Source organism: Oncorhynchus mykiss, chromosome 5 (genome assembly GCF_057628025.1).
Source record: "Oncorhynchus mykiss isolate SJ-2025 chromosome 5, ASM5762802v1, whole genome shotgun sequence".
Classification (NCBI taxonomy): domain Eukaryota; kingdom Metazoa; phylum Chordata; class Actinopteri; order Salmoniformes; family Salmonidae; genus Oncorhynchus; species Oncorhynchus mykiss.
The window spans coordinates 61,691,611-61,718,833 of record NC_143026.1 but is presented as its reverse complement, the minus strand read 5'-3'; the positions used below and the strand labels follow the sequence as shown (position 1 = coordinate 61,718,833).

At 42.5% G+C, this 27,223-nt stretch overlaps 1 protein-coding gene across 2 annotated transcripts; it reads right to left on the bottom strand.

The window, feature by feature from the left end:
- Nucleotides 1-9,845: 9,845 nt before the first annotated feature.
- On the bottom strand, nt 9,846-23,891 carry LOC110524208 (scaffold attachment factor B2). Of its 2 annotated transcripts, none has more exons than XM_021603651.3 (18): nt 23,450-23,891; nt 22,738-22,828; nt 22,523-22,587; nt 22,200-22,427; nt 21,902-21,947; nt 20,708-21,113; nt 20,309-20,355; nt 20,048-20,157; nt 19,751-19,900; nt 13,854-13,939; nt 13,624-13,756; nt 13,373-13,515; nt 12,907-13,227; nt 12,552-12,689; nt 12,244-12,286; nt 10,846-10,928; nt 10,652-10,744; nt 9,846-10,524 (listed from the first exon to the last, which is right to left on the bottom strand). In XM_021603651.3, exons 1-18 carry the CDS (start codon nt 23,612-23,614, stop codon nt 10,416-10,418), a joined length of 2,457 nt encoding a protein of 818 aa, XP_021459326.3. In that variant the 5' UTR covers nt 23,615-23,891; the 3' UTR covers nt 9,846-10,415. The 2 variants fall into 2 exon arrangements, with proteins under 2 accessions (XP_021459326.3, XP_021459325.3); XM_021603650.3 differs by having other exon boundaries at nt 12,552-12,704; nt 23,450-23,842.
- Nucleotides 23,892-27,223: the final 3,332 nt, after the last annotated feature.

The following is a 27,223-nucleotide window of genomic DNA, read 5'->3' as shown; positions in this document are numbered from 1 at the left end:
TTTGTTAAATTTGCAGTCGACTCGAGAAATTCTGTTTTCAGAAACTTTTTATAATCCCGGATGGTGATGTTAATAATCTATTCATGTGTGTGTTCTGCAAAGTCCTAATATCGGTAGCAAAAATGGTTTTGTCCGAATACTCGACACACCCCTATTAAAGACATGCTGGGGAGATGATTGCCCTAACAAGACAAGTTTTATTTTTTAGAACAGGTGCACACAAACTGGAAGTCATAGCAAATACTAATATTAAAATACTGTATTGATTTCAGATAGTAATGTTTGAAATATTCTAATATCATGCAAAAAAAAAACTATGTTTCTGTCCATCACAAAGGAAAGTTTGAATACACATTGTTGATAACTACTACAGTACTCTCTCTGCAAATAGCAAAATCATGTGTAACTTGCGTATGTCTTTTATTAAAGTTAATGTTTTATGATGTTTTACAGGTGGAACTGGCAGAGGGTGTTAAACTCCAGGTGAACATTATCACTCGACTGAGCAAGGAACCATCAAGGTGCATTTCTGAGCTCATGACAGCTCTGTTTCCCAGAGAGGTGATGGCCGTCTCTTCGTTGACAGGAAAACATTTGAATGCCAAAAAGGGGTTTTGTAGTTTATTTAATTTAATTATTTAATTATTACAAGTGTGAATTTATGTGTGTAACCTGATCTCAGGTCTATTAGTTTGTGCCAAGACTGTTGATTAATTTGGGGTTGGGCAGACTATTCTGTACTCAAAGCAAATTTGTTAAAACCCTCTCTTCTTTTTCTCCACAGCCTTTTATTGAGGCGAAACCAGATGGAGGAGAAGGATGTCTTTAAAATAATTTAATTGAAGCTTGAATCGAAATTGCTTAAGAAGTTCAAGATTTAGGTTTAAAACTGCTTTCTTTTACTCAAAGGGAGTAACTTGGAGGCTAAGGCCTAACTTTTGATTTGTTAACTATGTGAAAAAGTATTAAAATTGATAATCTTTCAAATATGATGTCCTCGTGTATCTGTCAACTTCTTAATGTACACTGAACAAAAACATTTCAAAAGTCTACTGTAGTTATTGCTGTAGTATCACTATAAGATTGTTTTAATATTACCATAAGATATACCATTAGTATATCTTTGTATATTGGTATAGTAATGTATAATATTAGTTATTGCTATAGTATCACTATAAGAAGATGTTATAGTATTCCTTTAAGATAGTGTAGAATAACTATAGTTATGTCTGAATTTACAATAAGAATACTATAGAATTTGAAAAAAGTTTTTCTGTGATATTTCTATAATATTCTTCTATAGTAATCTTATAGGATCACTATAATATTGCTATAGTTATTGCTATATTATTACTATAAGATTGCTATAGTTATTCTATAGTATGTCTGAATTCACAACAAGAATACTATACGTTTAAAAAAATATATTTATATAATACTCTTTTATATTAATCCCATAGTGCCTTTTCGTGAGGGTGAGATCGATCATCTAGAAAACTAAAGCAGATACTGTAGTTTGCTACGGCCAACCACACATGAATATCAATATTAGTTTTGCATTTGTCTATTTTGCCCAGCTCTCAGACTGTATGTCTGTCTGTCTGTCTGTCTTGGAGTTCCAGATGTGGCTGGAGCAGTGGCCACCCCTGGAGGGCAACTTTACTGGAGCACATGTAGGAGCTCATCATCATTAAGTTAATCTATAACATTAGATACAAGTAGGCTATTCTATATTAGGCACTACTACAGTGCTAGCTAGCTAGCTTATAGCCTACATGTACATATGGATTTACAGTACTAATCATATTTCATTAATGTACATGGTCCTCTTGACCCAAGAGAACAATCCAGACTAAGAATTTGCAAAAGGTAAGATCATAATGAATACTAAACTCAGCAAAAAAAGAAACGTCCCTTTTTCAGGACTCTGTCTTTCAAAGAAAATTCGTAAAAATCCAAATAACTTCACAGATCTTCATTGTAAAGGGTTTAAACACTGTTTCCCATGCTTGTTCAATGAATCATAAACAATTAATGAACACGCACCTGTGGAATGGTCGTTAAGACCCTAACAGCTTACAGACGGTAGGCAATTAAGGTCTAAGTTATGAAAACTTAGGACACTAAAGAGGCCTTTCTACTGACTCTGAAAAACACCAAAAGAAAGACGCCCAGGGTCCCTGCTCATCTGCGTGAACGTGCCTTAGGCATGCTGCAAGGAGGCATGAGGACTGCAGATGTGGCTAGGGCAATAAATTGCAACATCTGTACTGTGAGACGCATATGACAGCGCTACAGGGAGACAGGACGGACAGCTTATCGTCCTCGCAGTGGCAGACCACGTGTAACAACACCTGCACAGGATCGGTACATCCGAACATCACACCTGCGGGACAGGTACAGGATGGCAACAACTGCCCAAGTTACACCAGGAACGAACAATCCCTCCATCAGTGCTCAGACTGTACGCAATAGGCTGAGAGAGGCTGGACTGAGGGCTTGTAGGCCTGTTGTAAGGCAGGTCCTCACCAGACATCATCGGCAACAACGTTGGCTATGGGCACAAACCCACCGTCGTTGGACCAGACAGGACTGGCAAAAAGTGCTCTTCACCGACGAGTCGCGGTTTTGTCTCACCAGGGGTGATGGTCGGATTTGCGTTTATCATTGAAGGAATGAGCGTTACACCAAGGCCTGTACTCTGAAGCAGGATTGATTTGGAGGTGGAGGGTCCAGGATAGTGGACCCCTAGGGACAGAATGGGGCAACCCAACTATATTGTGTGCATGTAAAAAGAGCTCTGTGGTTTAGAGGTGCAACACAATATTGATTATTGAATTACCTTTGATCTCGTTCAGTCTAATCAATCATTTAAACATATTTGATGATAATATCTTGCCTAGCTTGACGACCTTGGGCATTTTTATTTTTTTATTTGTTCTAAATAGAGAAGGCTAGAAGGGACTGTGTAGAAATGGAGGAAATTAGAGAACGGGCAGTGTGGTGCCAGGACAACAACCTCTCCCTCAATGTGAGCAAGACAAAGGAGCTACAGGAATATGCAGGCCAAACATGCCCCCATTAACATGGGGCAACCCACTTGTGTAGTTTGAAGGTAGGCCTTGAAATACATCCACAGGTACACCTCCAACTGTCTCAAATTATGTTAATTAGCCTATCAGAAGCTTCTAAGGCAATTACAAGGAATTACATGGAATTTCCAAGCTGTTAAAAGGCACAGTCAATTTAGTGTATGTAAACTTCTGACCCACTGGAATTGTGATACAGTGAATTATAAGTGAAATAATCTGTCTGTAAACAATTGTTGGAAAAATGACTTGTGTCATGCACAAAGTAGATGTCCTAACCGACTTGCCAAACTATAGTTTGTTAACAAGGAATTTGTAGAGTGGTTGAAAAACTAGTTTTAATGACTCCAAGCTAAGAGTATTTAAACTTCCGACTTCAACTGTATATTATTCGTAGCCGTCTATTTACCACCACAAACCAATGCTGGCACTAAGACCGCACTCAATGAGCTGTATAAGGCCATAAGCAAACAAGAAAATGCTCGTCCAGAAGCGGTGCTCCTAGTGGCCGGGGACTTTAATGCAGGCAAACTTAAATCAGTTTTACCTAATTTATACCAGCATGAAACGTGCAACCAGAGGGAAAAAAACTCTAGACCACCTTTACTCCACACACAGAGACGCATACAAAGCTCTCCCTCGTCCCCCATTTGGCAAATCTGACCATAATTCTATCCTCCTGATTCTTGCTTACGGGCAAAAACTAAAGCATGAAGTAGCAGTGACTCGCTCAATACAGAAGTGGTCAGATGGCGCTGATGCTATGCTACAGGACTGTTTAAGCAGACTGAAATATGTTCCGGGATTCCTCCAATGGCATTGAGGAGTATACCACCTCAGTCACCGGCTTCATCAAAAAGTGCATTGAGTCCAATGAGCTCTGATGCGCGTAACGATGGTGACAGGTGTGTTTAATGAGGGGGAGAGCGGGAGCAGGTGTGACACCTGTTCCAAGACAGGTGCATGATAATAGTCCATTCTAAATCAAAACTAATTTCACACATATTATTTACTATAATAGACGACATACAATTAAGAATAGTCTCATGGTTGACAATATTAGCCTATCACTTGTGAATGATGTATTATTACTTGTGAATGATGCCCAGCAAGGCAAGAAAGAGTGCATGCCTTTTTTTGTTGTTGATTTTTTCAAATCATAGTTGCACTATTTAGCCTAGCCCAAAGGCAAAAATGTTTTAATAAGGTTTGTGTCACAATTTAAAATAAGTTATTTGGCCACTGTAGTTAAGTTAATTAATCCGCTTTACAATGGTGTAGAGCGTAACTGGCATACATAAGCGGCACGTGAGTTTCAAGTTTGGGGAAGATCATTTTCATGACATGTATAATTGCATTTGCAATCAGAACAGTGTTTTCCCACTAATTGATTGCATTTTGGAACATTCATAAAATGTGAAGAAATAGTCTAATGGTATATCAGCATTTTAAGCTGAATGTTCTGATCTGTTGCACCAGCCTCATTGCTTTAAAAAAAAATATGTTGCGAGTGTTGCTTTAAAAAAAAATGTTGATGCGAGTGGTTGTATTCATTTCGAATCTATCGCGTCCCACAACTGTCCCAGCTTATGTTAAGAATATTTATTTATTACACATGTAACAGTACTCGTCTTGCGTTGTGTACAATCAGTCATCGACACGGAACTCCAACATGTAGCACCAGTCATGTAGCTTTATTCTGATAAGAACGACACAAAATTGCACGTCATGCAATGCACGTCTCACCATCCAACTCTGCACTCACGCACGCTGGTTTGGTGCTTGTTCACTGGGACAGTTACCAAAATAATACAATTACAATATACAATATAATATATTTAACCATGTACCTGATAAGAACGACACAAAATTGCACGTCATGCAATGCACGTCTCACCATCCAACTCTGCACTCACGCACTGTACAAAATATATGAACCCCCCCACCAGACACAGTAAGTTGCTAGCTAATACTGGCGGGAATTCTCTACAACAAAATGCACAACAAATATTCTCCAAAAACCACTGCATCTTATCGAATAACATTTACAAATAATTTGATATAAATTGTACATTTAAATTATCACTTGAGAGTATAAAAATCACTTTTAATGTATAGTGCTTTGCAACCAACAACTTACCGCTGGTTTGGTGCTTGTTCACTGGGACGATTCTAACTGGAACATCCCCCCTCGTAAGCAAGCTACGCAAACCAGCCAATAAGATACCATGTTGAGTAGGTGAAGGCAAAACAAACTCAAACCTAAAACCCATTGGCTTAACAATAAAGTGGCAAGGGGAATCACCAATATAACCCTGTTACACACAGGACAAGTTGACAAATAGAATAGGTCAACTGTTGTACTATGTGGGATAGTAGATTAACATAGGCTAGTGTTTTTGCTGTTTGTTAGGCAAAATGTGGACGGTTCTTCTAACATTTTCAATATGCACCTCAGAATTCTATAAGAGGGATGTGTCCGTCTTCACTTGTAGCCTACTTCTTAGCTGCGAGAAGGACGCAATCACATGACGGGCATTGGCGAATAAGAATTGAGATATCTGATAGCCATGTGAGTGAGAGGTGATTCGGAGCACGGCAGCTGGGAGAATTATTATATTCAGCCCAAGGGCACAACGGCCACTTTGGCCGCAAAAGGCGTGGATTTTTAGGGGTATTACAGCCACATAATGGGGATGCCACCGGGAAATTGTCAAATTGTGAATGAGAGACTGATGAAGTGTGTGCAGCATGCACATGAAACTAATCAGAGCTCATGCCGTTCATGCAACTTTTTTCAGATCATCATTAGTTGCATCATGCAGCCTTGGAATATATAAAACACCTAAACATATAGTCCAACATTTGTATGACAGCTAAAGTTGCATAAATATCTCTAAATTAAGTATATAGGGAGGATCTGTATGTTTGTTAACCGTTCAACACAGAATAGCCGTGTGGGCAAACTTCCTTGGAAATTATTTGGAGAAAATATCCTTTCTATTTTATTAGGCTATGTTCATTGTATTCTTCATACTATAAATGAATACAAAATAATGCCAAAGAAATCTAAACAAATCTTATCTGCTAAATGAACTAGTGTAGCCTACATCCATTTGGCATAGCCATATCAGGGCCTAACATAAGGACAACTCAAGAGTATGCTATTCTGTTCTTCGGAAATAAACTAAATTTCCTACATATCATGTTTCTTTAGACCTGTCTAAAATAAATAATGGATTTATTGGGATGGTGTAGGCTATATTCAATGGATTTATTATACTTTTTAAAATGTAGATGTTCCAAAGGTCTGCATCAGTGGCTTGCAGGCTATGCGCGGAAGCCAGGAGATAAACATTTTTATGTTAATTAACGGTCAATTACCATGAGTCCAGCAATTATTTGCTTAACAATCATCTTTCATGACCGCCACTGCTAAGGTCATTCTCGGTTGAAATATCACAATTGCCTTCCTGACTGACATGCCCTTTTTTACATGCCTTCACCAATCTCTCATTGTCCTCTGATAAGCTTCTTAGGCCCACTCCTGCAGCCATGGACTACCTTACCACTCCGAGGACAGGATAAGGTCATCCTCTGTACTTGAAATTAAAAAAATGTAGGTGCTGGCATGGTATTGTCACTGTAAGGACATGAAAAAATACTTTCAAGACTCAGATAGGTATTTGGTGTCACCTACTGCTTTTCTTTTTCTAATGAATGATCATTAATTTAACACAACACAATTTGTAATCAATATATTGCATCAAGATTATTTGATTCCGGTAGACACCACCAGCGAGCAACAGTAACAACCTTAGTAAATCGAATCAAACTTTATTTGTCACATGAGCCGAATACAAGTTCGGCTTACCTTACCGTGAAATGCTTACTTACAAGCCCTTAAAACTTCTTCAGGATTGGTGGGTCCCCTGCGGGACAGTTGAGCTAACGTAGCCTAATGCAATTAGCATGAGGTTGTAAGTAACAAGAACATTTCCCAGGACATAGACATATCTGATACTGGCAGAAAGCTTAATTTCTTGTTAATCTAACTGCACTGTCCAATTTACTGTAGCTATTACCGTGAAATAATAGCATGCTATTTTTGAGGAGAGTACACAGTTTTGAACATAAAAAGTTATTAATAAACAAATTAGGCACATTTGGGCAGTCTTAGATTCAGGTAGTTAGATTTGCGTATGTCATCATAGGCGAAAACTGAAAAAAGGGGCTGATCCTTTAACCAACAGTGCAGTTAAGAAAAAATTTACCAAATAAACTGAAGTAAAGAAATAATAAAAAGTAAAAAAGTAATAGTTCGTTGGTGATGTGGACACCAAGAAACTTGAAACTCTCGACCCGTCTAGAGCCCTGTCGATGTTAATGGGGGCATGTTTGGCCTGCATATTCCTGTAGCTCCTTTGTCTTGCTCACATTGAGGGAGAGGTTGTTGTCCTGGCACCACACTGCCCGTTCTCTGACCTCCCTATAGGCTGTCTCATTTTCGGTGACCAGGCCTACCACTGTTGTGTCGTCAGCAAACTGTTGTTGGAGTCGTGTTTTGTCTGATCGTTAACTGGGCTGGCAGAATGAATTGTGTGAAGCGCAGGGACACCTTCTATGAAGAAATGTTGAAGTCTTACTCTCAGATCTGCAAGGACTACCATGTCAAAGGTTTGGGCCACTTGGTGTATTATGACACGCAGAAATAGCACCAAAATTGGCTACAATAATGTAGGCCACCAAATATGAATTAGTGATTTTACTTACAAAACATGTTCAGGTTTATTTGACCCATAGCTATCCGGATAACTTTTTCTCCACTCTGGAGAGCCATTATGTACTTGTAACACAGATGGAAGGAGCAGTATCTTTGCTTGATAACAAGCAAAAGTACACTGAACAAAAATATAAACGGAACATGTAAAGTGGTGGTCCCATTTTTCATGAGCTGAAACAAAAAAATCCCAGAAATTTTAAACATGCACAAAAAGCTTTCCTCTCAAATTGTGTTAACAAATATGTTTACATCCCTGTAAGTGAGCTTTTCTCCTTTGCCAAGATAAACCATCCACCTGACAGGTATTGCATATCAAGAAGCTGATTAAATAGCATGACCATTACACCGGTGCACCTTGTGCTGGGGACAAAGGCCACTATAAAATGTGCAGTTTTGAGGTAGAGTGTAATTGGCATGCTGACTGCAGGAATGTCCACCAGAGCTGTTGCAATAGAATTGAATGTTAAATGTTCTACCATAAACTGCCTCCCACTGTCGATTTAGAGAATTTGTCAGTACATCCAACCGGCAAAACAACGTATAACGTCAGCCCAGGACCTCCACATCCGGCTTTTTGACCTGTGGGGGTGGGCCAGGCTCCCCAATTGGTGGGCCTAGCTGCCAAGTGGTAGGCCCATGTTCTCCAAGGCCCACCATGGCTGAGCCCCTGCCCAGTCATGTGAAACGCACAGATTAGGGCCTAATTGATTGATTTCCTTAAATTAATTGAGTAAATTATTTTACATTTTTGCATGTTGCGTTTGAATTTTAGTTCAGTATAGCTGGCTAGCTAGTGAAAGAATAAAAAGCTAGTTTGGTAAATAATCATAGTTTGACTGTTTAATCCATGTGAAATCACTTTGCAGTGGATCCGTTAGCTAGCAAGTCGGGTTTTTCTGTCAACGCCCGTCATGTGTGTGTGGCGCGAATTGGGCACGAAGACAGTACTGGACCCATCGATGGGTTGGTGGTTTAGCAACAAAACTGTTGCGGGCAAAACAGACAGGGTTGGTTTAGATTTGTTGACATGTAAACTATATTGTCTCCAATGTTTATTGAAAACAAATACATTTTCACAATGAGCACTCGTCTCAAATACGTCATTACAGTTGTTGGTTATCTAGCTAATTTTAACCGTCAACATTCCAGAATGTGGTGAAAATGGCAACCAGATTGGTCAGGGAGAAATCCAAAACCTCTGATTTTACTTATGCAGGAAAATAAGTTACGCATGTGATAATTATTACACTGTCTACCCAAAATACTGTCACTATAAATACAATTTCTATATGAATAGCCTCTAAAATACGCAAACAGCCAGTAAATGTCTAAATGTTTTTCTTGGAACACTGAACGCTATTATGATACAATATCAGTACTTGTTGCATTTACAACTTGTCTGTCCAACTCCCTGACCAAGATGGCTGACCTTAAGGTTCATGTCTATCATAGTATGCTAATTCTATGACTGGACCAAAGATTAATCTTTAATCGCTGAGCTGGGCAAGATAGACACCAAAGATTATGGCAGGCTGCTAGAGGGGAAAACTGCTGGTAGGTTAGGAGAAAATTGAGTAGATTAAACAAAACGTCAATTTTAAACAACTGTTTACATCAGTGTGGCCTAGGCCCTATGGAGTAGATAGACAACAATCATGCCAAACTAATCAGGTTATTTTAACACTCTTAAGCTCATTATGAAAAGATGGTCACAAAAAAAATGTAACACTCCAAACATGTAGCCTACAAGTATGTAGGTGAAAATACCCACATAACACATTTCACTAGGGCAAGATGATTAATGTACTTATAATTTCTCTGGTTGCATGAAGAGCCCAGAGCTCTTGGGTCTAATTATTTTTGATTTGTGGAGAGTTATCTACCACAAACCAAACCTGTGTTAGTAATATTTGATTGCAAAACATTGCTCTTAAAAACAATCATGACGAGAAAGTAAATAAAAATGTTTGCCCTTGGCCTGCAAAAAGAAAACTTTATTAGGCAGCATTTTCATCTCACAGAAAATAGCCATCTGGTGCCATCCAGTGGTGGTATTGTACAACTGCAGTTGAATCAAACGCAGTTAATCGTTTACTACTATCCAATACAAATTCTTAAAAGATTTGTACATTACCACTAAGACAATGCCACATTTGACAGTAATTGAAATTAAGCCTGAAATGCAATCATAACCATTGTGTTCATACTTTTCCGCAACCAAGTTTAAGCAGACGCATTCCTGAGCATTTCTTACCGAGATTCAACCACATACAAAACACACAAATTGAACGGAATTTATCAATTTTCTATTTGAAAAAAAAAAACGGTAATACAGAGTGAAAAAACTATGATCTGATCAGACATTTAAAACTCAGATGTTCAGTTAAATTCAATTGCAATCTTAAATTTTAAAAGGAGGAAGAAAAGTCAAAGGGTCTATAAAAGCAACATCGAATTCACAAAGCTTTTGTGAGCAATATACATGCTGCAGACAGTTTCACAATACATCTAAACATGTGACTGGGAACAAGGGTGTTCAGACCTCAGTAGCGGCGACCGAAGGCCCCGCCACCCTGCATCATCTGATTCTGACGATTCAGAGCTCCAGAGAGGGACTGGGAGGTCCCGGTTGTCATGTAGCCTCCTCCACGACTGGGGGTCAGAAAACAAGACACCATAAGGACCAGAATTGATAAAGGATTTCGCACTTACTGGCCCCACATTTCCGGATGTCTCAAAAACATAATCAATATTGCCATAAGCACATATTTGAGCTTACCTCGCCATTCCTCCCCGTGCCCCCATGTGACTTTGGCCTGGGATGCCCCCGTCTCGACCGGTTTGCCAGGTTCTGTCCCAGTCACGGCCCTCCCTGAAAGAAAGACAGAGTGATGAGCAGCTCAAAGCACACCGTGGCATCCATCTGGTGAGAAGCAAATTAAAATTAACAAAACCATCTAAAATCAAACTAACCTTGGATTAATAGTACGCTTGTCATAACTTCCTGCTGCGGTCCAGGTGTCCCTCCCGTGCCTCTCGGTACGGTCCGAGAAGTGCTGGTGAGGGAAGCACAATTAAAAACAAAATCGCATCACATTTCTAAAAAGGCACCAAATGCTGTAAAACAGTGGTACGACATGATCAACAACTCATATTGGTGCCTAATAGCATACAGTGCCTTTGGGAAAATATTCAGACCTTGACTTTATCCACATTTTGTTATATTACAGCCTTATTCTAAAATGTATTAAATTGAGGGGAGACAAATCGTCACAATACACCATAATGACAAAGCAAAAACCAGTTTAGACATTTTGCTAATTGATAAAAAATAACAAAAACAGAAATATTACATTTACCTAAGTATTCAGACCCTTGATTCAGTACTTTGTTTAAGCACCTTTGGCAGCGATTACAGCCTTGAGTATGACACCACAAGCTTGGCACAGCTGTATTTGGGGAGTTTCTCCCATTCTTCTCTGCAGATCCTATCAAGTGTTGTCAGGTTGTATGGGGAACATTGCTACATAGCTACTTTCATGTCTCTCCAGAGATGGTCGATAGAGTTCAAGTCCAGGCTCTTGCTGGCCCACTCAAGGATATTCAGAAACTGGTCCCGAAGCCACTCCTGTGTTGTCTTTGCTGTGTGCTTAGGGTCGTTGTCCTGTTGGAAAGTGAAACGTCCTGAGCGCTCTGGAATACGTTTTCAACAAAGATCTCTGTACTTTGCTCTGGCCATTCTAGCGTCAAGGCCTGATTGCTGGAGTGCTGCAGAGATGGTTGTCCTGCCAGAAGATTCTCCCATTTCCATAGAGGAACTCTAAAGCACTGTCAGTGACCATCGGGTTCTTGGTCACCTCCCTGACCAAGGACCTTCTCCCCCGATTGGTCAGTTTGGCTGGGCGGCCAGCTCTAGGAAGAGTCTTCGCGGATCCAAACGTTCTTAAAATGGAAGATGGAGGCCACTTGGGGACCTTGAGTGCTGCAGAAATTATTTGGTACCCTTCCCCAGATCTGTGGCTCGACACAATCCTGTCCCGGAGCGCTACGGACAATTCCTTCGCCCTCACAACTTGGTTTTTGCTCTGACATGCACTGTCAACTGTGGGACCTTATAGACAGGATTGCCTTTCCAAATCACATTCAATCATTTGAATTTACCACAGGTGGACTCTAATCAAATTGTAGAAACATCAAGGATGATCAATGGAAACAGGATGCACCTGAGCTTAATTTCAAGTCTCATAGCAGAGAGCGAGCACGATACATATATTTTTTTATATTAAATTTGCAAAAAAAAAACTAAAAACCTTTTTTCGCTTGGTCAGTATGGGGCATTGTGAGTAGATTGCATGAGGCCATGTCTCTTACCGTGCTATCCCTGTCTGCAACTACAGCCCGTGAAGTGTCCCTCCTACAAGAAAGATTACATTAAACATTACTGAACACATTGATTATTGACCGAAACGTGTGGCATACAACCACAAATTCACCACCAAGCAGTTGGCCATTAAAACTGCTTTTTATGTAAGTATAAATATAAGCATCAATTCAAGTGATGCAGAAACAGGCGGAAAATATTTGAGGCCCTCCCATCATAAGCCCTACATAACAGATGTTATAAACAGTAATGACAGCTGGTGTCAGCTCACTGCAAATAACCTTAGTCTACTCTGTACCTGTCAATGACGGCATCGTCCTGGTAGCGACCGCGGTCCCTGTGGTCAATGTCTTGGTAGCGCTCCTGGCGACCGAAGTCTGAGCGCCCCCCATAGCGGTCATCCATAGCCAGCCTCTTGTCCTGCCAGTCGTCTTTCCTACAAGCAGCAGGTCTGTCAGTCGCAATAAAATATTTTCAAACCATGCAAGTCTTTAGATGACAATCATGCACACTGAAGAGCTAGAGTAAGGCTGAGGTTGTTATATGGCCATATACAGCCATCTAGTCTATGATAAGAGACCTGGTAACTCAAACAGGGGTACTGACGCTGTGGAGAGGGGTGAAAGGTTGGCAGACGTGGACGAAGTGTGTACCTGTTGTCCAGGTCGGAGTAGGGCCTCTTGAGGGGGCGGCGGTCCTGCTCGAAGCGCAGCTGCTCCTGCTGCCTGCGGAGCTCATCCCTCTCCCGCTGGATCCTCTCCTGCTCACGCCGGCGCTCGTACTCCACACGCTGACGCTCGCGCTCCAGGAACTCGCGCTCCATGCGGTCAAAGTTCAGCCGCTCCTTCTCCACCTCTAGCCAGTTCCTTTTCCGCAGGAGGCGCTCGCGCTCCTCCTTCTCCCGGAACAGGCGGATACGCTCACGCTCTGTGCGGTTGTCCACGCTGCCACGGTCTGGGCCACTGCCGCGCTCCCTGGGCCAAACAGAAAGCATAGGAGATATTTAGTGGAATAACTTTGAATGATCCGTCTCTTTTCAAAGCGTTCTAACTGCTGTAACAAGCTGGCTTCATTCTTAGCATTGAGGTGAAATGTCGTGCAGCTATTGCAACTCCTCACCCAGAGGGCCTGCGTCTGTCCACCTCCCTGACCTCCCTCTCCCGCTGCCTCCGTCTCTCGCGCTCACGCTGCTCCTTGATCTGGTCAAACGACAGGATGTCCTTCTCTTTGCTTGGGGACTTGCGGTCGCGACTCTTGGAGCTCTGTTTTGAACAAGACAAAAGCTCATGTTGCATAATCATTTTTACCACAATAGTTTGAGGTGAAATTTCAATAGACTGAGCATAGATTTCAGCGTTTGGGTAGTTTACCCGGTCTTTGCTTTTGGCTTTCACGCTGATGACAGGCTCTCCCTTGGACTTGTCCATCACCACTGTCCTCTCATTACGTTTGCCATCTTTTCCGACTTCACCTTCAGCCATTTCATCCTTGTTGGCATCGGACCTGGATAGAGAAAATGGTTAAAAACATGAATCTAGAATCTGATGACATACAATAGGTACATAGCTTAATGTGTAATGACATTGACCTCAGAGCTTACTTGGAGTCTGAGGAGTGTCTCCTGTCGGTGCCAGACTTAGCATCGCTCTTGTCAGCAGGCTTCTTGCCAGCAGGCTCGTTCTTAGCCTGGAACAGAGGTCGGATTATAAAAACGGCAGACTTGCCAACCATGGAAGATTTTTTAAAAACATTTTTCTTTAAGAGTACCACTTCAGGGTGGCAGCAGCATCTCCGGCTCCCGCGCAAATCCCACACTTCCCACATCAAATGCACTTTTTTTTGCTTAATAATGATGTTGGCAGAAGCAGGAATGGTATGCTAGACTTACGGGTACTTGGTAATCGGCTGCGGTTCAGTAGCTAACTAGAAAATGATTGATGTACACATTTTTACAAAAATGTATACTTTCTTAACAGGCGGATACGCTCACGCTCTGTGGGGCAGCAGGGTAGCCTAGTGGTTAGAGAGTTGGACTAGTAACCGGAAGGTTGCAAGTTCAAACCCCCGAGCTGACAAGGTACAAATCTGTCGTTCTGCCCCTGAACTGTTCCTAGGCCGTCATTGAAAATAAGAATTCATTCTTAACTGACTTGCCTAGTTAAATAAATACAAAATATAAAGCCCTATTCAGATGGGATTAGTTTTACTGGGGGTAATGTAAGGTCAGGTAATGTAATTGTGTACAAAAGTACAATTTCAGTCACGTCCGAATCTGCCATGTCAGTAAATTTTCCATGCCAGGAGAGTAACATTTCCAACCATAACCTCCTCTGATAATACTAGCCCTTTGCGAATCGGCATCTCTCATGCTATGAGAGAAATGTTAGAATTTGACAGGCGTTGCTCGCGGTTTGAGCAAAAAGTCATTAACTGATTTGATAAAAAGTGAGCTGTGATGGAAAATGTTATGTTGGTGCTTTCTATAAACCAATTTCTGTGTTCATGCTAGTGACTGATAGTGAGGATTTGTTTAGTGTCTGCTATTTGGCAGCAAACCCAAAAGCCCGTGATGTATTGGTCGGTCACATGAATGAAACAAACGTTGAACGAATTATGAATAAGCTAAAATTATGCAAATATGACTTGTCTATCATATATAAAAGAGGACTGGACCAGGACTAGGACCAGGAACAGGACTGTCCCTTTAGAGCTCCTGACAGACATTCACTATGGTGCATCAAGTTTGAGAACCTCTCCAGTGCACTGACAATAAACAATGATTCATTTAAGATTGACTTTGAGTGTCCCTGTGTAGGAATTTCCACAACAGCATTGTTTAGGCTGGGGGACATTTAGGACGTCTACTACTGTGGATTGCTAAAATAGCCTAATGATCACACTTCCACAACTGAAATATTATGACGACACTATAGCAAAGATGGTTTGGTATCGTTTAAAGAAACTTGAGTTATCAGTGTAGCCTGTTGTCGCCTGGACAAGTCTAGAATTTTTTTCCCAGGCTTCTGTCATAACTGTCAATTTATTGAGAGAAATAATTACAGGGAGCATTTTGGAAAAAAATAATTCTGTCCGAATCGTCCTCTGGCGTAACGGACATTCTTGGGTTATAAATACATAACCAGCGTTCTCTAATAGAAGTCCCGTCTGAATAGGGTTTTAAAAACATTGTAGACAGCCTATATGAGCTGGTTTCAGGGGAATGGCTCTAGCCTCCCTCTGATCCAACAGGTCCCAGAAGTGCTCAACGGGATTGCAACCAGGTACTTCGCTGGCCATGGCAGAACCCTGACATTCCTGTCTTGTAGGAAATCATACACAGAATGAGCAGTATGGCTAGTGGCATTGTCATGCTGGAGAGTTGTCAGGATGAGCCTGCAGGAAGGATACCACATGAGGGAGGATGTCTTCCCTGTAACGCACAGAGTTGAGCTTGCGTGTACGCGCAGTCTGATGGTGTGACAACGCCCCAGACCATGACGGACCCTCCACCTCCAAATCGATCCTGCTCCAGAGTACAGGCCTCGGTGTAACGCTCATTCCTTCGAAGATAAACGCAAATCAGACCATCACCCCTGGTGAGACAAAACTTCTACTCGTCAGTTAAGAGCACTTTTTGCCAGTCCTGTCTGGTCCAGCGACGGTGGGTTTGTGCCCATAAGCGACGTTGTTGCCTTACAGGCCTACAAGCCCTCAGTCCAGCCTCTCTCAGCCTATTGCGTACAGTCTGAGCACTGATGGAGGGATTGTGCATTCCTGGAGTAACTCGGGCAGTTGTTGCCATCCTGTACCTGTCCCACAGGTGTGATGTTCGGATCCTTTGCAGGTGTTACACATGGTCTGCCACTGCGAGGACAATCAGCTGTCCGTCCTGTCTCCCTGTAGCGCTGTTTTAGGCATCTCACAGTATGAACATTGCAATTTATTGCTCTGGCCATATCTGCAGTCCTCATGCCTCCTTGAAGCATACCTAAGGCACGGTCATGCAGATGAGCAGGGACCCTGGGCATCAATTCTTTGTTTTTCAGAGTCAGGAGAAAGGCCTCTTTAGTGTCCTAAGTTTTCATAACTGTGACCTTAACTGCCTACGTCTAAGCGGTTAGTGTCGACCGTTCGGTGTCGACCGTTCCACGGGTGCATGTTGATTCATTGTTTATGGTTCATTGAACAAGCATGGGAAACAGTGTTTAAACCCTTTACAATGAAGAGCTGTGAAGTTATTTGTATGAATTATCTTTGAAAGACAGGGTCCTGAAAAGGGGACGTTTCTTAGTAATAACATCTTGAAGCTAGGGGGCACTATTTTTATTTTTGGAAAAATAATGTTCCTAAAGTAAACTGCCTATTTCTCAGGACCAGATGCTAGAATATGCATATAATTGACAGCTTAGGATTGAAAACACTAAAGTTTCCAAAATTGTACAAATATGTTCTGTGAGTATAACAGAACTGTTATTGCAGGCGAAAGCATGAGGAAAACGCAATCAGGAAGTGACTTCTTTTGAACGCTCTGTTTTCCTATGCATCCCTATTGACCATTGAAAGGGATATCAACCAGATTCCTTTTTCTACGTCTTCCCTAAGGTGTCTACGTAGTTTCACGCCTTTATGTTGAAGAATGAGCATAAACGGGCACATTGCGTAAGTGGCCAGCTGATGGCTGAGTGATTCTTGCGTAAAAGAGGTAGCCATTTTTCCTCCCGGTCCTACTGAAAAGCCAACTGTCCCGGTTGATATACACTGCTCAAAAAAATAAAAGGGAACACTTAAACAACAATGTAACTCCAAGTCAATCACACTTCTGTGAAATCAAACTGTCCACTTAGGAAGCAACACTGATTGACAATAAATGTCACACACTGTTGTGCAAATGGAATAGACAACAGGTGGAAATTATAGGCAATTAGCAAGACACCCCCAATAAAGGAGTGGTTCTGCAGGTGGTGACTACAGACCACTTCTCAGTTCCTATGCTTCCTGGCTGATGTTTTGGTCACTTGAATGCTGGCGGTGCTTTCACTCTAGTGGTAGCATGAGACAGAGTCTACAACCCACACAAGTGGCTCAGGTAGTGCAGCTCATCCAGGACGGAACATCGATGCGAGCTGTGGCAAGAAGGTTTGCTGTGTCTGTCAGCGTAGTGTCCAGAGCATGGAGGCACTAGCAGGAGACAGGCCAGTACATCAGGAGACGTGGAGGAGGCCGTAGGAGGGCAACACAGCAGCAGGACCGCTACCTCCGCCTTTGTGCAAGGAGGAGCACTGCCAGAGCCCTGCAAAATGACCTCCAGCAGGCCACAAATGTGCATATGTCTGCTCAAACGGTCAGAAACAGACTCCATGAGGGTGGTATGAGTGCCCGACGTCCACAGGTGGGGGTTGTGCTTACAGCCCAAAACCGTGCAGGACGTTTGGCATTTGCCAGAGAACACCAAGATAGGCAAATTCGCCACTGGCGCAATGATGACAGACGTTACAGTCTGGAGACGCCGTGGAGAACGTTCTGCTGCCTGCAACATCCTCCAGCATGACCGGTTTGGCGGTGGGTCAGTCATGGTGTGGGGTGGCATTTCTTTGGGGGGGCCGCACAGCTCTCCATGTGCTCGCCAGAGGTAGCCTGACTGCCATTAGGTACCGAGATGAGATCCTCAGACCCCTTGTGAGACCATATGCTGGTGCGGTTAGCCCTGGGTTCCTCCTAATGCAAGACAATGCTAGACCACATGTGGCTGGAGTGTGTCAGCAGTTCCTGCAAGAGGAAGGCATTGATGCTATGGACTGGCCCGCCCGTTCCCCAGACCTGAATCTAATTGAGCACATCTGGGACATCATGTCTCACTCCATCCACCAACGCCACGTTGCAACACAGACTGTCCAGGAGTTGGCGGATGCTTTAGTCCAGGTCTGGGAGGAGATCCCTCAGGAGACCATCCGCCACCTCATCAGGAGCATGCATTTTCGTTGAAGGGAGGTCATACAGGCACGTGGAGGCCACAAACACTACTGAGCCTCATTTTGTGTGATTTTGTTGTCAGCACATTCAACTATGTAAAGAAAAAAGTATTTCATAAAAATATTTAATTCATTCAGATCTAGGATGTGTTATTTTAGTGTTCCCTTTATTTTTTTGAGCAGTGTATTATCGAATAGATATTTGAAACACCTTGAGGATTGATTATAAAAAACGTTTGCCATGTTTGTCGATATCATGGATATAATTTGGAATTTTCCGGCGTTGTCGTGACCGCTATTTCCGGTGGATTTCTGAACGTAACGTGACAAACAAACTGAGGTATTTTGGGTATAACAATCATCTTTTTGGAACAAAAGGAACATTTGCTGTCTAACTGGGAGTCTCATCAGTGAAAACATCCAAAGAGCAAAGGTAAACGGTTAATTTGATTGCTTTTCTGATTTGTGACCAAGCTTCCTGCTGCTAGCTGGACATAATGCTATGCTATGCTATCGATAAACTTACAAACGCTTGTCTTGCTGTCGCTGTAAAGCATAATTTCAAAATCTGAGACGAAAGGGTGATTAACAAAAGGCTAAGCTGTGTTTCGCTATATTTCACTTGTGATTTCATGAATATGAAAATTGTCTAGTAAGATTATTTGACCGTTGCGCTATGCTAATTAGTGTAGTTGCTGACAATTCTCCCGGATCCGGGATGGGTAGTTCCAAGAGGATTTAAGACTACAGGGCAGGCCGGAGCGGAGAGCTAGAGATCATTTTATCCTTGCCCGAATCGTCTGATTGGCTCAGCTCCAACTTTAGACAGTTAAAACTTGTTAGGGATAGGGTCTAGGTTCCTGAATTTCCGCCTGACTGACATGCCCAAAGTAAACTGCATGTTACTCAGGCCCAGAAGCCAGGATATGCATATAATCGGTAGCATTGGATAGAAAACACTGACGTTTCTAAAACTGTTAAAATAATATCTGAGACTATAACAGAATTGATATGGCAAGCGAAAGGCCAAAGAAATACCAACCAGAATGTTATTTTTTTTTAGGTTCTAGGCTTTTACAATGGATAGCTAAGGGTCCTATGTAATTCTGGCTCCCAGATTGCAATTCCTATGGCTTCCACTAGATGTCAGTCTATTCAACACTTTCACTGTAAAGCCTATTGTAAATCAGACAACACCGTTGGATTAAGAATTTAAGCTTTTAAATGACATAAGATACTTGTATGTTCATGAATATTTAATATTACGATTATTTATTTGAATTGCGCGCCCTCTGACATCACCGGATATTTTTCCCAGGTGTCCCGCTAGCGGGACGCCTATCCCTATTAAGTGAAACACCACAATGTGCCAACTAGAAGCCCTCAAATGGCGTATATGGCACGCAAAATGCATGCAGGTTGGCATGGTCAATCCTCACTTTTCTGAATGAAGGCATCCCATACATTTGACAAAACTGCAGGTTTAGAGCAGTGGCCACTGATATAGATGTTAGATAATGACCCTCACCCTCTCCACAGAGATCATTCTACCATGGAGCTCGGTCCTGTTCAGGTGGCTGATACACTTGGTGGCCTCCTCTGTGGAACACATGGTGACAAAACCATAGCAGCGAGCCCCGGGGCTCCGGGCATTAGTCACCACTTTAGCGCCAACGACCTGATGTTGAGACGGAGAAGGATAGAACACTTAATTCGTGGGCAGGGAAGGTGTGTGGGGTCCAAAAGTACAGTACAATTTCACACCTACATCTTGCATGAACATATATACCAAAAAAAGAGCTTATTTTCCCCTCAGGATACTGACCTTTCCGTGCTTGCTGAACAGAGTCTTTAGATCAGTTGCTCTGGTGTTGGAGGAGAGGCCACTAACCCACAGGTTTCTGCCACTACTAGCTGGAGCACTACCTGCAGGGCCTTTCAGAACACAGACAAATATGAGACAAATGTACAGACATTCATCATTCATCAGAGCTGATTCAGCACCTCATTCAGGTGTGAGGAAGTCTATTGCAATTTCCTACAATGGACACATCACAATTACAGAATGAACAATGTTTACTCTTACCCTTTTCATCTTTTGAGTCAGGCTTGCTACCCTTTTCCTCATCAGAACTAAAGACAAAGAGAACACACAATTAATATCTGGAAGTGAGAAGACCTGGGGGAGGGGGCTCATCCAGATGAATTATACTTACCCTGTGCACATAGTAATTACCCCAGCATATACAACACTACAGTGATTTGGGTGGGTGTCAATGTTACAAGGCAGCCTTACATGGCCAAAGAAACTCCCAATACATTACTTTATGAAGGTAAAGAGGTGAGGTAGGGGTGGGAAATGACAAAATGATAACTTGACACAAATGCAGACCATTTTACATCCAGAGGAGCACCAAAACTTGCTAAAAAAAGGACCCAATGCAACAGAGATAGCCATTGTTCTAGTAGACAGAAAACAACAAACCTCTTTTTCTGATCATCACCCTCAACAGAAGAGGACTCTTTCACTGTCGTTGATTCTGCAGCATTCTCTTCAGTCTTCTCCTCACCCTCAGCCTTAGAGACCATTTCCGAATCAACAGCGCTTTCGGTTTCACCCGCGCCCTGCTCGCTTACGCTAACAGCCTGAGCGCACTCGCTTTCAGCGTCATCTGCCTCGTCGGGAACATTTTGTTTGTCGCCAGTGTCTTTCATTTCACTCGCAGTTAGCTTAGCAACGTCCATGTCGCTAGTCGACAGTTCAGGCTCCAAATTGTCTTCCTCGGCAACATTGACCTTGTCCCCGATGGTGGCTTGATCTTCTGTCGGTGGCTCCTGGCGCTCTTCATTTAGCGGCTCAGATAAACAAGACCCGGCTACTTTATCAGTTTCTACGGATTTAACAGGAATAGAATGGCACAGAGTTTAATTACTTCTGAAACACAGCAATGGTTAACGTGGAACTGGCAAGGCTGGAAAAGGACGTGGCCCTCCGCTGTCATTGAACTACGTATACACAGATACACACGTAACAAGAGACTGGAAAAACCAAAGAGACTGACCAAGCAGCCTAACTCCTCATTCAAGTCGACCATTTCAGTTCACCTGATCCCTAGGCAGAAAAAGATCTGATCTGAAGAAAGCCAGAAGATCAGCAGAGGCTCCATGAAGGTCCATCTTCATGCAATTGCTGACTTCATGAGTGTCCATAATCTGGTAAGTGACAGCGAATTCAGAATTCTTTTGGTTTGTATAACAAGTCCATTAGTCTCATCTCCAGTGAGAATATTAGTCAGAGTCCTAAAAAGGCTTTTGAATGGTTGGTTTCAAATGATGGGCCTCAGTCTTCTCTTCTTGGTCTTTGCGTGGCAAGCTAAAAACACTGCGTGCTAAAACTGCAACAACTAAACCTTTAATTACTGTCTTTGTGCTTCAGATTGTTAACCAGTTCTGTTTTAATAATAGGAGGGTGCCCAAAACAGACAGATTCATATATCAGTGTTTAGCAATTCCAGTTAACAAGCATCAACACACAGTCAGCAATTTTCTTTGGATTTCCAGTCTCTTCCTGACCAACCACAGGCAAGAATGTTAATCTAAAACGACTTGCATACCGGATTTAACACTGCAAAAAGATAGTGTGCATTCATTTCAACTTCCAACCCCTTTTCAACAGTACCTATTTCTTCCTTTGAGTCTTTGGGCTTCGGATCCTTCTCTTGAACCTAATGGAATAAAAGGAAAATGTATCTTGTGTAACATGGCTCCTAGCACAAATGGGGTTTTACAGTCTAAACAAATTATTATGAAATGTGCTTGCATTTTATTTTTATTTTAACTAATTTTTAGATCTTCCTTCTCTTAAATGTCTGCCAATTCAGGCTGTGCCTCCAAATAAATAAAAAAAACACAAAAAACAAGTGAGAATATTGGAATCATTAGATATGACTGTGCCACAACAGAAGCGAGTTTCTCACCTCTTCAGGTTTGGCTTCACGCATCAGCTCAAGAGAGCCAGAGATTCCATTGCGTTCATCTTCATTCATGGCCTCTTCGTCAGCCAGGATCTCGGTGTTGACTTCATCTGAAGGAGAGTTCAGGACTTCATCTGTGTCATACTCCTCCTCTGCCGGCATACTGTTGTCATTCTCAGCCTCATCAAGCACATTCATATCCAGGATGTCCATGTCCTGCATGTTGTCATCCTTGAATGGAATTATGGAAGGTGAATTTATGAATAGATTGTTATCCAGGGAGTGCATAGTGATTGCATTAGATAAAAACGGTGGTAGATGCTCACCTGGCCATCACCCGAATCTTCCTCAATGGTGCAGTCCTCTGATTCATCGTTCTCTGGTCTTTTCCCTGCAGACAAGACCGTAATTGGATCGCAAATAAAGATCACAAAACTGGGGAGAAAAGTGGGGTTAAAAACTAATATTTAAGTCCCTAATATCAATTTACCCCAAGACAATATTGCTTAATTAAGACCTTGGTCTCACTCCCTAAGCATACCTTTGGAGGTCCGTTTAGCCAGTGCCGCCTTAGGAGTTGCATCGAGAACAACCACCATCTCATCTGGGTTTCCACCCTCTTCTTCAATCGCCTGTGGAGAAATTACATAAGGAATTATTATAGTTACCTGGCTAGTTAACTACGTTATATCTGGTTTCAGTTTAGCCAACTCGACTATTATCAAACACACGGCTGTGGTCAGCTACAACACAGTGCTAGTTGCTACAACATAGTGATAATGTTCAACAACTAGCACTAACAAACATCTGACAAGCCAGCTTGCAGGCCTTGTTTCAGTGTTTCCTTAACCTCTCCTCCAGTGCCTACAAGCATTAAACCTATTCGATGTATTGTAGTACAAACACATCGGATTCAAATGGTCAACTAATCACTAAGGCTTTCATTTGTTGAATCATGTATGCTAAACTAGCTAGTTCTGGAATACGGAGCAGGGGTGCCCGAGGAGAGGTTTGGGAAAGGGCACCATGTGGCTACCGCTCACAAAGGCCTTGCCGTTCGGCTACGCAAGGCCATGGCTAGCTGACGTTAGCTTCCTTTATTTGAAATATACAACTTAGTCAGCTAGCAAATACTAGTGGTTATATACATCATGCAACTAACTAATGACGTGACACTGGTTCCAGTTAATTTGTGAATTATCATGATGCATAAGCACATCTAACTAGCTACTAGTTAGCATGGCTAACGTTACCTTTTTCAGTCTCTCTGTCAGCGTACTCTTGATGCCAGTGGCGTCCAGATTTCGTCTTTTTAATTCTGCTTTCAAGTCAATGACTCTCAGCTCCGACAATTTACGAATTGCTCCCTCAGGAATCTCAACGCCCCCTGCTTCCCCCGTCGAATAGTTTTCAGCCATGATTACACTGAGAAAACGTTATTTTGTTTGCAAGCACAGGTTAACTAATCTCTTGCACGAAACAAGCGGCCTACTGTCACAAAATGGCGCACTATGAACAGGGAACTCCACTGCGCATATGTCATCTGAAAACAGTTTGTGAAAAGGGGCAGTGTTCTTATAATTGTGAACGCCTACACGTGCGCTTCTTCTTTTGAGTTTTACGTCGCGCTACACGCAGAAGATGGTGGTGTATTGTTGCCACCAACTGAACGGGGGTGCAAAAAATATACAAGAGAAAGGTACATTCAATACGGGGAAGCGAATATATACACAAATCCACACAAACTACACAAAATATATATGTTGTATTCGTGGATTCGTGTTAATTGTCCCTGAACACACTGAACAAAAATATGAACGCAACAATGTCTAAGATGTTACTGTGTTACAGTTCACATAAGGAAATCAGTCAATGGAAATAAATGAATTAGGCCTAATCTATTGATTTCACATGACTGGGAATACAGATATACATCTGTTGGTCACGGATAGCTTTAAAAAAAAAAGTAGCGGTGTGAATCAGAAAACCAGTGTGACCACTATTTGCCTTATGCAGCACAACACTTCTCCTTCACATAGAGTTGATCAGGCTGTTGATTGTGGCCTGTGGAATGTTGTCCCACTCCTCTTCAATGGCTGTGTGAAGTTGCCGGATATTGGCGGGAACTGGAACACGCTGTCATACACGTCTACCCAGAGCATCCCTAACATGCTCAATGTGTGACATGTCTGGTGAGTATGCAGGCCATGGAAGAAATGGGACATTTTCAGCTTCCGGTGAATGTGTACAGATCCTTGTGACATGGGGCCATGCATTATCATGCTGAAACATGAGGTGATGGGGGTGGATGGATTGCACAACAATGGGCCTCAGGATCTCATTACAGTATCTCTGTGCATTCAAGCTGCCATGGATAAAATGCACACACGACGCCAAACACGTGGTCTGCGGATGTGAGGCTGGCTGGACATACTGCCAAAATAACGCAGGAGTTCCTTAGGGACAAGTCACTAAATGTCCTTGAGTGGACCAGCCAGAGCCCGGACTTGATCTTGATCGAACATCTCTGGAGAGATCTGAAAATAGCTGTGCAACAACGCTTCCCATCCAACCTGACAGAGCTTGAGAGGATCTGCAGAGAAGAATGGGAGAAACTCCCCAAATACAGGTGTGCCAAGCTTGTAGTGTCATACAAATCAAATAAATAAAATCAAATTTATTTGTCACATACACATGGTTAGCAGATGTTAATGCGAGTGTAGCGAAATGCTTGTGCTTCTAGTTCCGACAATGCAGTAATAACCAACGAGTAATCTAACCTAACAATTCCAAAACTACTACCTTATACACACACAAGTGTAAAGGGATAAAGAATATGTACATAAAGATATATGAATGAGTGATGGTACAGAACGGCATTGGCAAGATGCAGTAGTTGGTATCGAGTACAGTATATACATATGAGATGAGTAATGTAGGGTATGTAAACAAAATGGCATAGTTTAAAGTGGCTAGTGATACATGTATTACATAAAGATGCAGTAGATGATATAGAGTACAGTATATACATATACATATGAGATGAATAATGTAGGGTATGTAAACATTATATTAAGTAGCATTGTTTAAAGTGGCTAGTGATATATTTTACATCAATTCCCATCAATTCCCATTATTAAAGTGGCTTTAGTTGAGTCAGTGTGTTGACAGCAGCCACTCAATGTTAGTGGTGGCTGTTTAACAGTCTGATGGCCTTGAGATAGAAGCTGTTTTTCAGTCTCTCGGTCCCTGCTTTGATGCACCTGTACTGACCTCGCCTTCTGGATGATAACGGGGTGAACAGGCAGTGGCTCGGGTGGTTGTTGTCCTTGATGATCTTTATGGAATTTCCTGTGACATTGGGTGGTGTAGGTGTCCTGGAGGGCAGGTAGTTTGCCCCCGGTGATGCGTTGTGCAGACCTCACTACCCTCTGGAGAGCCTTACGGTTGTGGGCGGAGCAGTTGCCGTACCAGGCGGTGATACAGCCCGACAGGATGCTCTCGATTGTGCATCTGTAGAAGTTTGTGTGTGCTTTTGGTGACAAGCCGAATTTCTTCAGCCTCCTGAGGTTGAAGAGGCGCTGCTGCGCCTTCTTCACAATGCTGTCTGTGCGGGTGGACCAATTCAGTTTGTCTGTGATGTGTACGCCGAGGAACTTAAAACTTACTACCCTCTCCACTACTGTCCCATTGATGTGGATAGGGGGGTGCTCCCTCTGCTGTTTCCTGAAGTCCACAATCATCTCCTTAGTTTTGTTGACGTTGAGTGTGAGGTTATTTTCCTGACACCACACTCCGAGGGCCCTCACCTCCTCCCTGTAGGCCGTCTCGTCGTTGTTGGTAATCAAGCCTACCACTGTAGTGTCGTCTGCAAACTTGATGATTGAGTTGGAGGCGTGCATGGCCATGCAGTCGTGGGTGAACAGGGAGTACAGGAGAGGGCTCAGAACGCACCCTTGTGGGGCCCCAGTGTTGAGAATCAGCGGGGTGGAGATGTTGTTACCTACCCTCACCACCTGGGGGTGGCCCGCCAGTAAGTCCAGTAGCCAGTTGCACAGGGCGGGGTCAAGGCCCAGGGTCTCGAGCTTGATGACGAGTTTGGAGGGTACTATGGTGTTAAATGCTGAGCTGTAGTCGATGAACAGCATTCTCACATAGGTATTCCTCTTGTCCAGATGGGTTAGGGCAGTGTGCAGTGGGGTTGAGATTGCATCGTCTGTGGACCTATTTGGGCGGTAAGCAAATTGGAGTGGGTCTAGGGTGTCAGGTAGGGTGGAGGTGATATGGTCCTTGACTAGTCTCTCAAAGCACTTCATGATGACGGAAGTGAGTGCTACAGGGCGGTAGTCGTTTAGCTCAGTTACCTAAGCTTTCTTGGGAACAGGAACAATGTTTGCCCTCTTGAAGCATGTGGGAACAGCAGACTGTAGACCCAAGAATACTCAAGGCTGTAATCACTGCCAAAGGATATTCAATAAAGTATTGATTAAAAGGTCTGATTACTTATGTAAATGTGATGTTTTTTTATTTTTTATCAATTAGCAAACATTTCCTAACCAGTTTTTGCTTTGACATTATGGGGTATTGTGTATAGATTGATGGAGGGAAAAAAACTATTTAATCCCTTTTAGAATAAGGTTGTAACGTAAGAAAAGGTGGAAAAAGTCAAGGGGTCTGAATACTTTCCGAAGGCACTGCAACTCCTCAGATGTAAAATCCTTTAATCCTTGACAGAGTTCAGCTGCAGGATCAATGTCGATCTTTCTTGACTTATTTTTACTTCTGCAGTTCCATTTATCACCATTGCTATAAATGACACAAAGTCCACTTTCTTTACTTGAAGAATGTCTGGATCCTGCAGGTGACACGCAGGCATCGCTGCTTGTTGCTGTGTCGGACCTTTTGCTATTTCTACCCTTTACTGAACCTTCCGCATAGAAGACTGAACTGAACTGCCCTGATTTTGGCCACCTCCACCTCTTTCACCATATTTGGGCATTCCAAGGATGTTGCCTCATCACCACAGT

What these genes read in the sequence shown, in the direction of transcription:
- LOC110524208 (XM_021603650.3), bottom strand. Translation starts at nt 23,614, where the DNA reads ATGGCTGAAAACTATTCGACGGGGGAAGCAGGGGGCGTTGAGATTCCT. An exon ending in GACGATGCCGTCATTGACAG is followed by an intron (nt 12,287 to 12,551) that starts GTACAGAGTAGA and finishes TCTTTCTTGTAG; the next exon opens with GAGGGACACTTCACGGGCTG. An exon ending in TTGCAGACAGGGATAGCACG is followed by an intron (nt 10,929 to 12,243) that starts GTAAGAGACATG and finishes TTCCCTCACCAG; the next exon opens with CACTTCTCGGACCGTACCGA.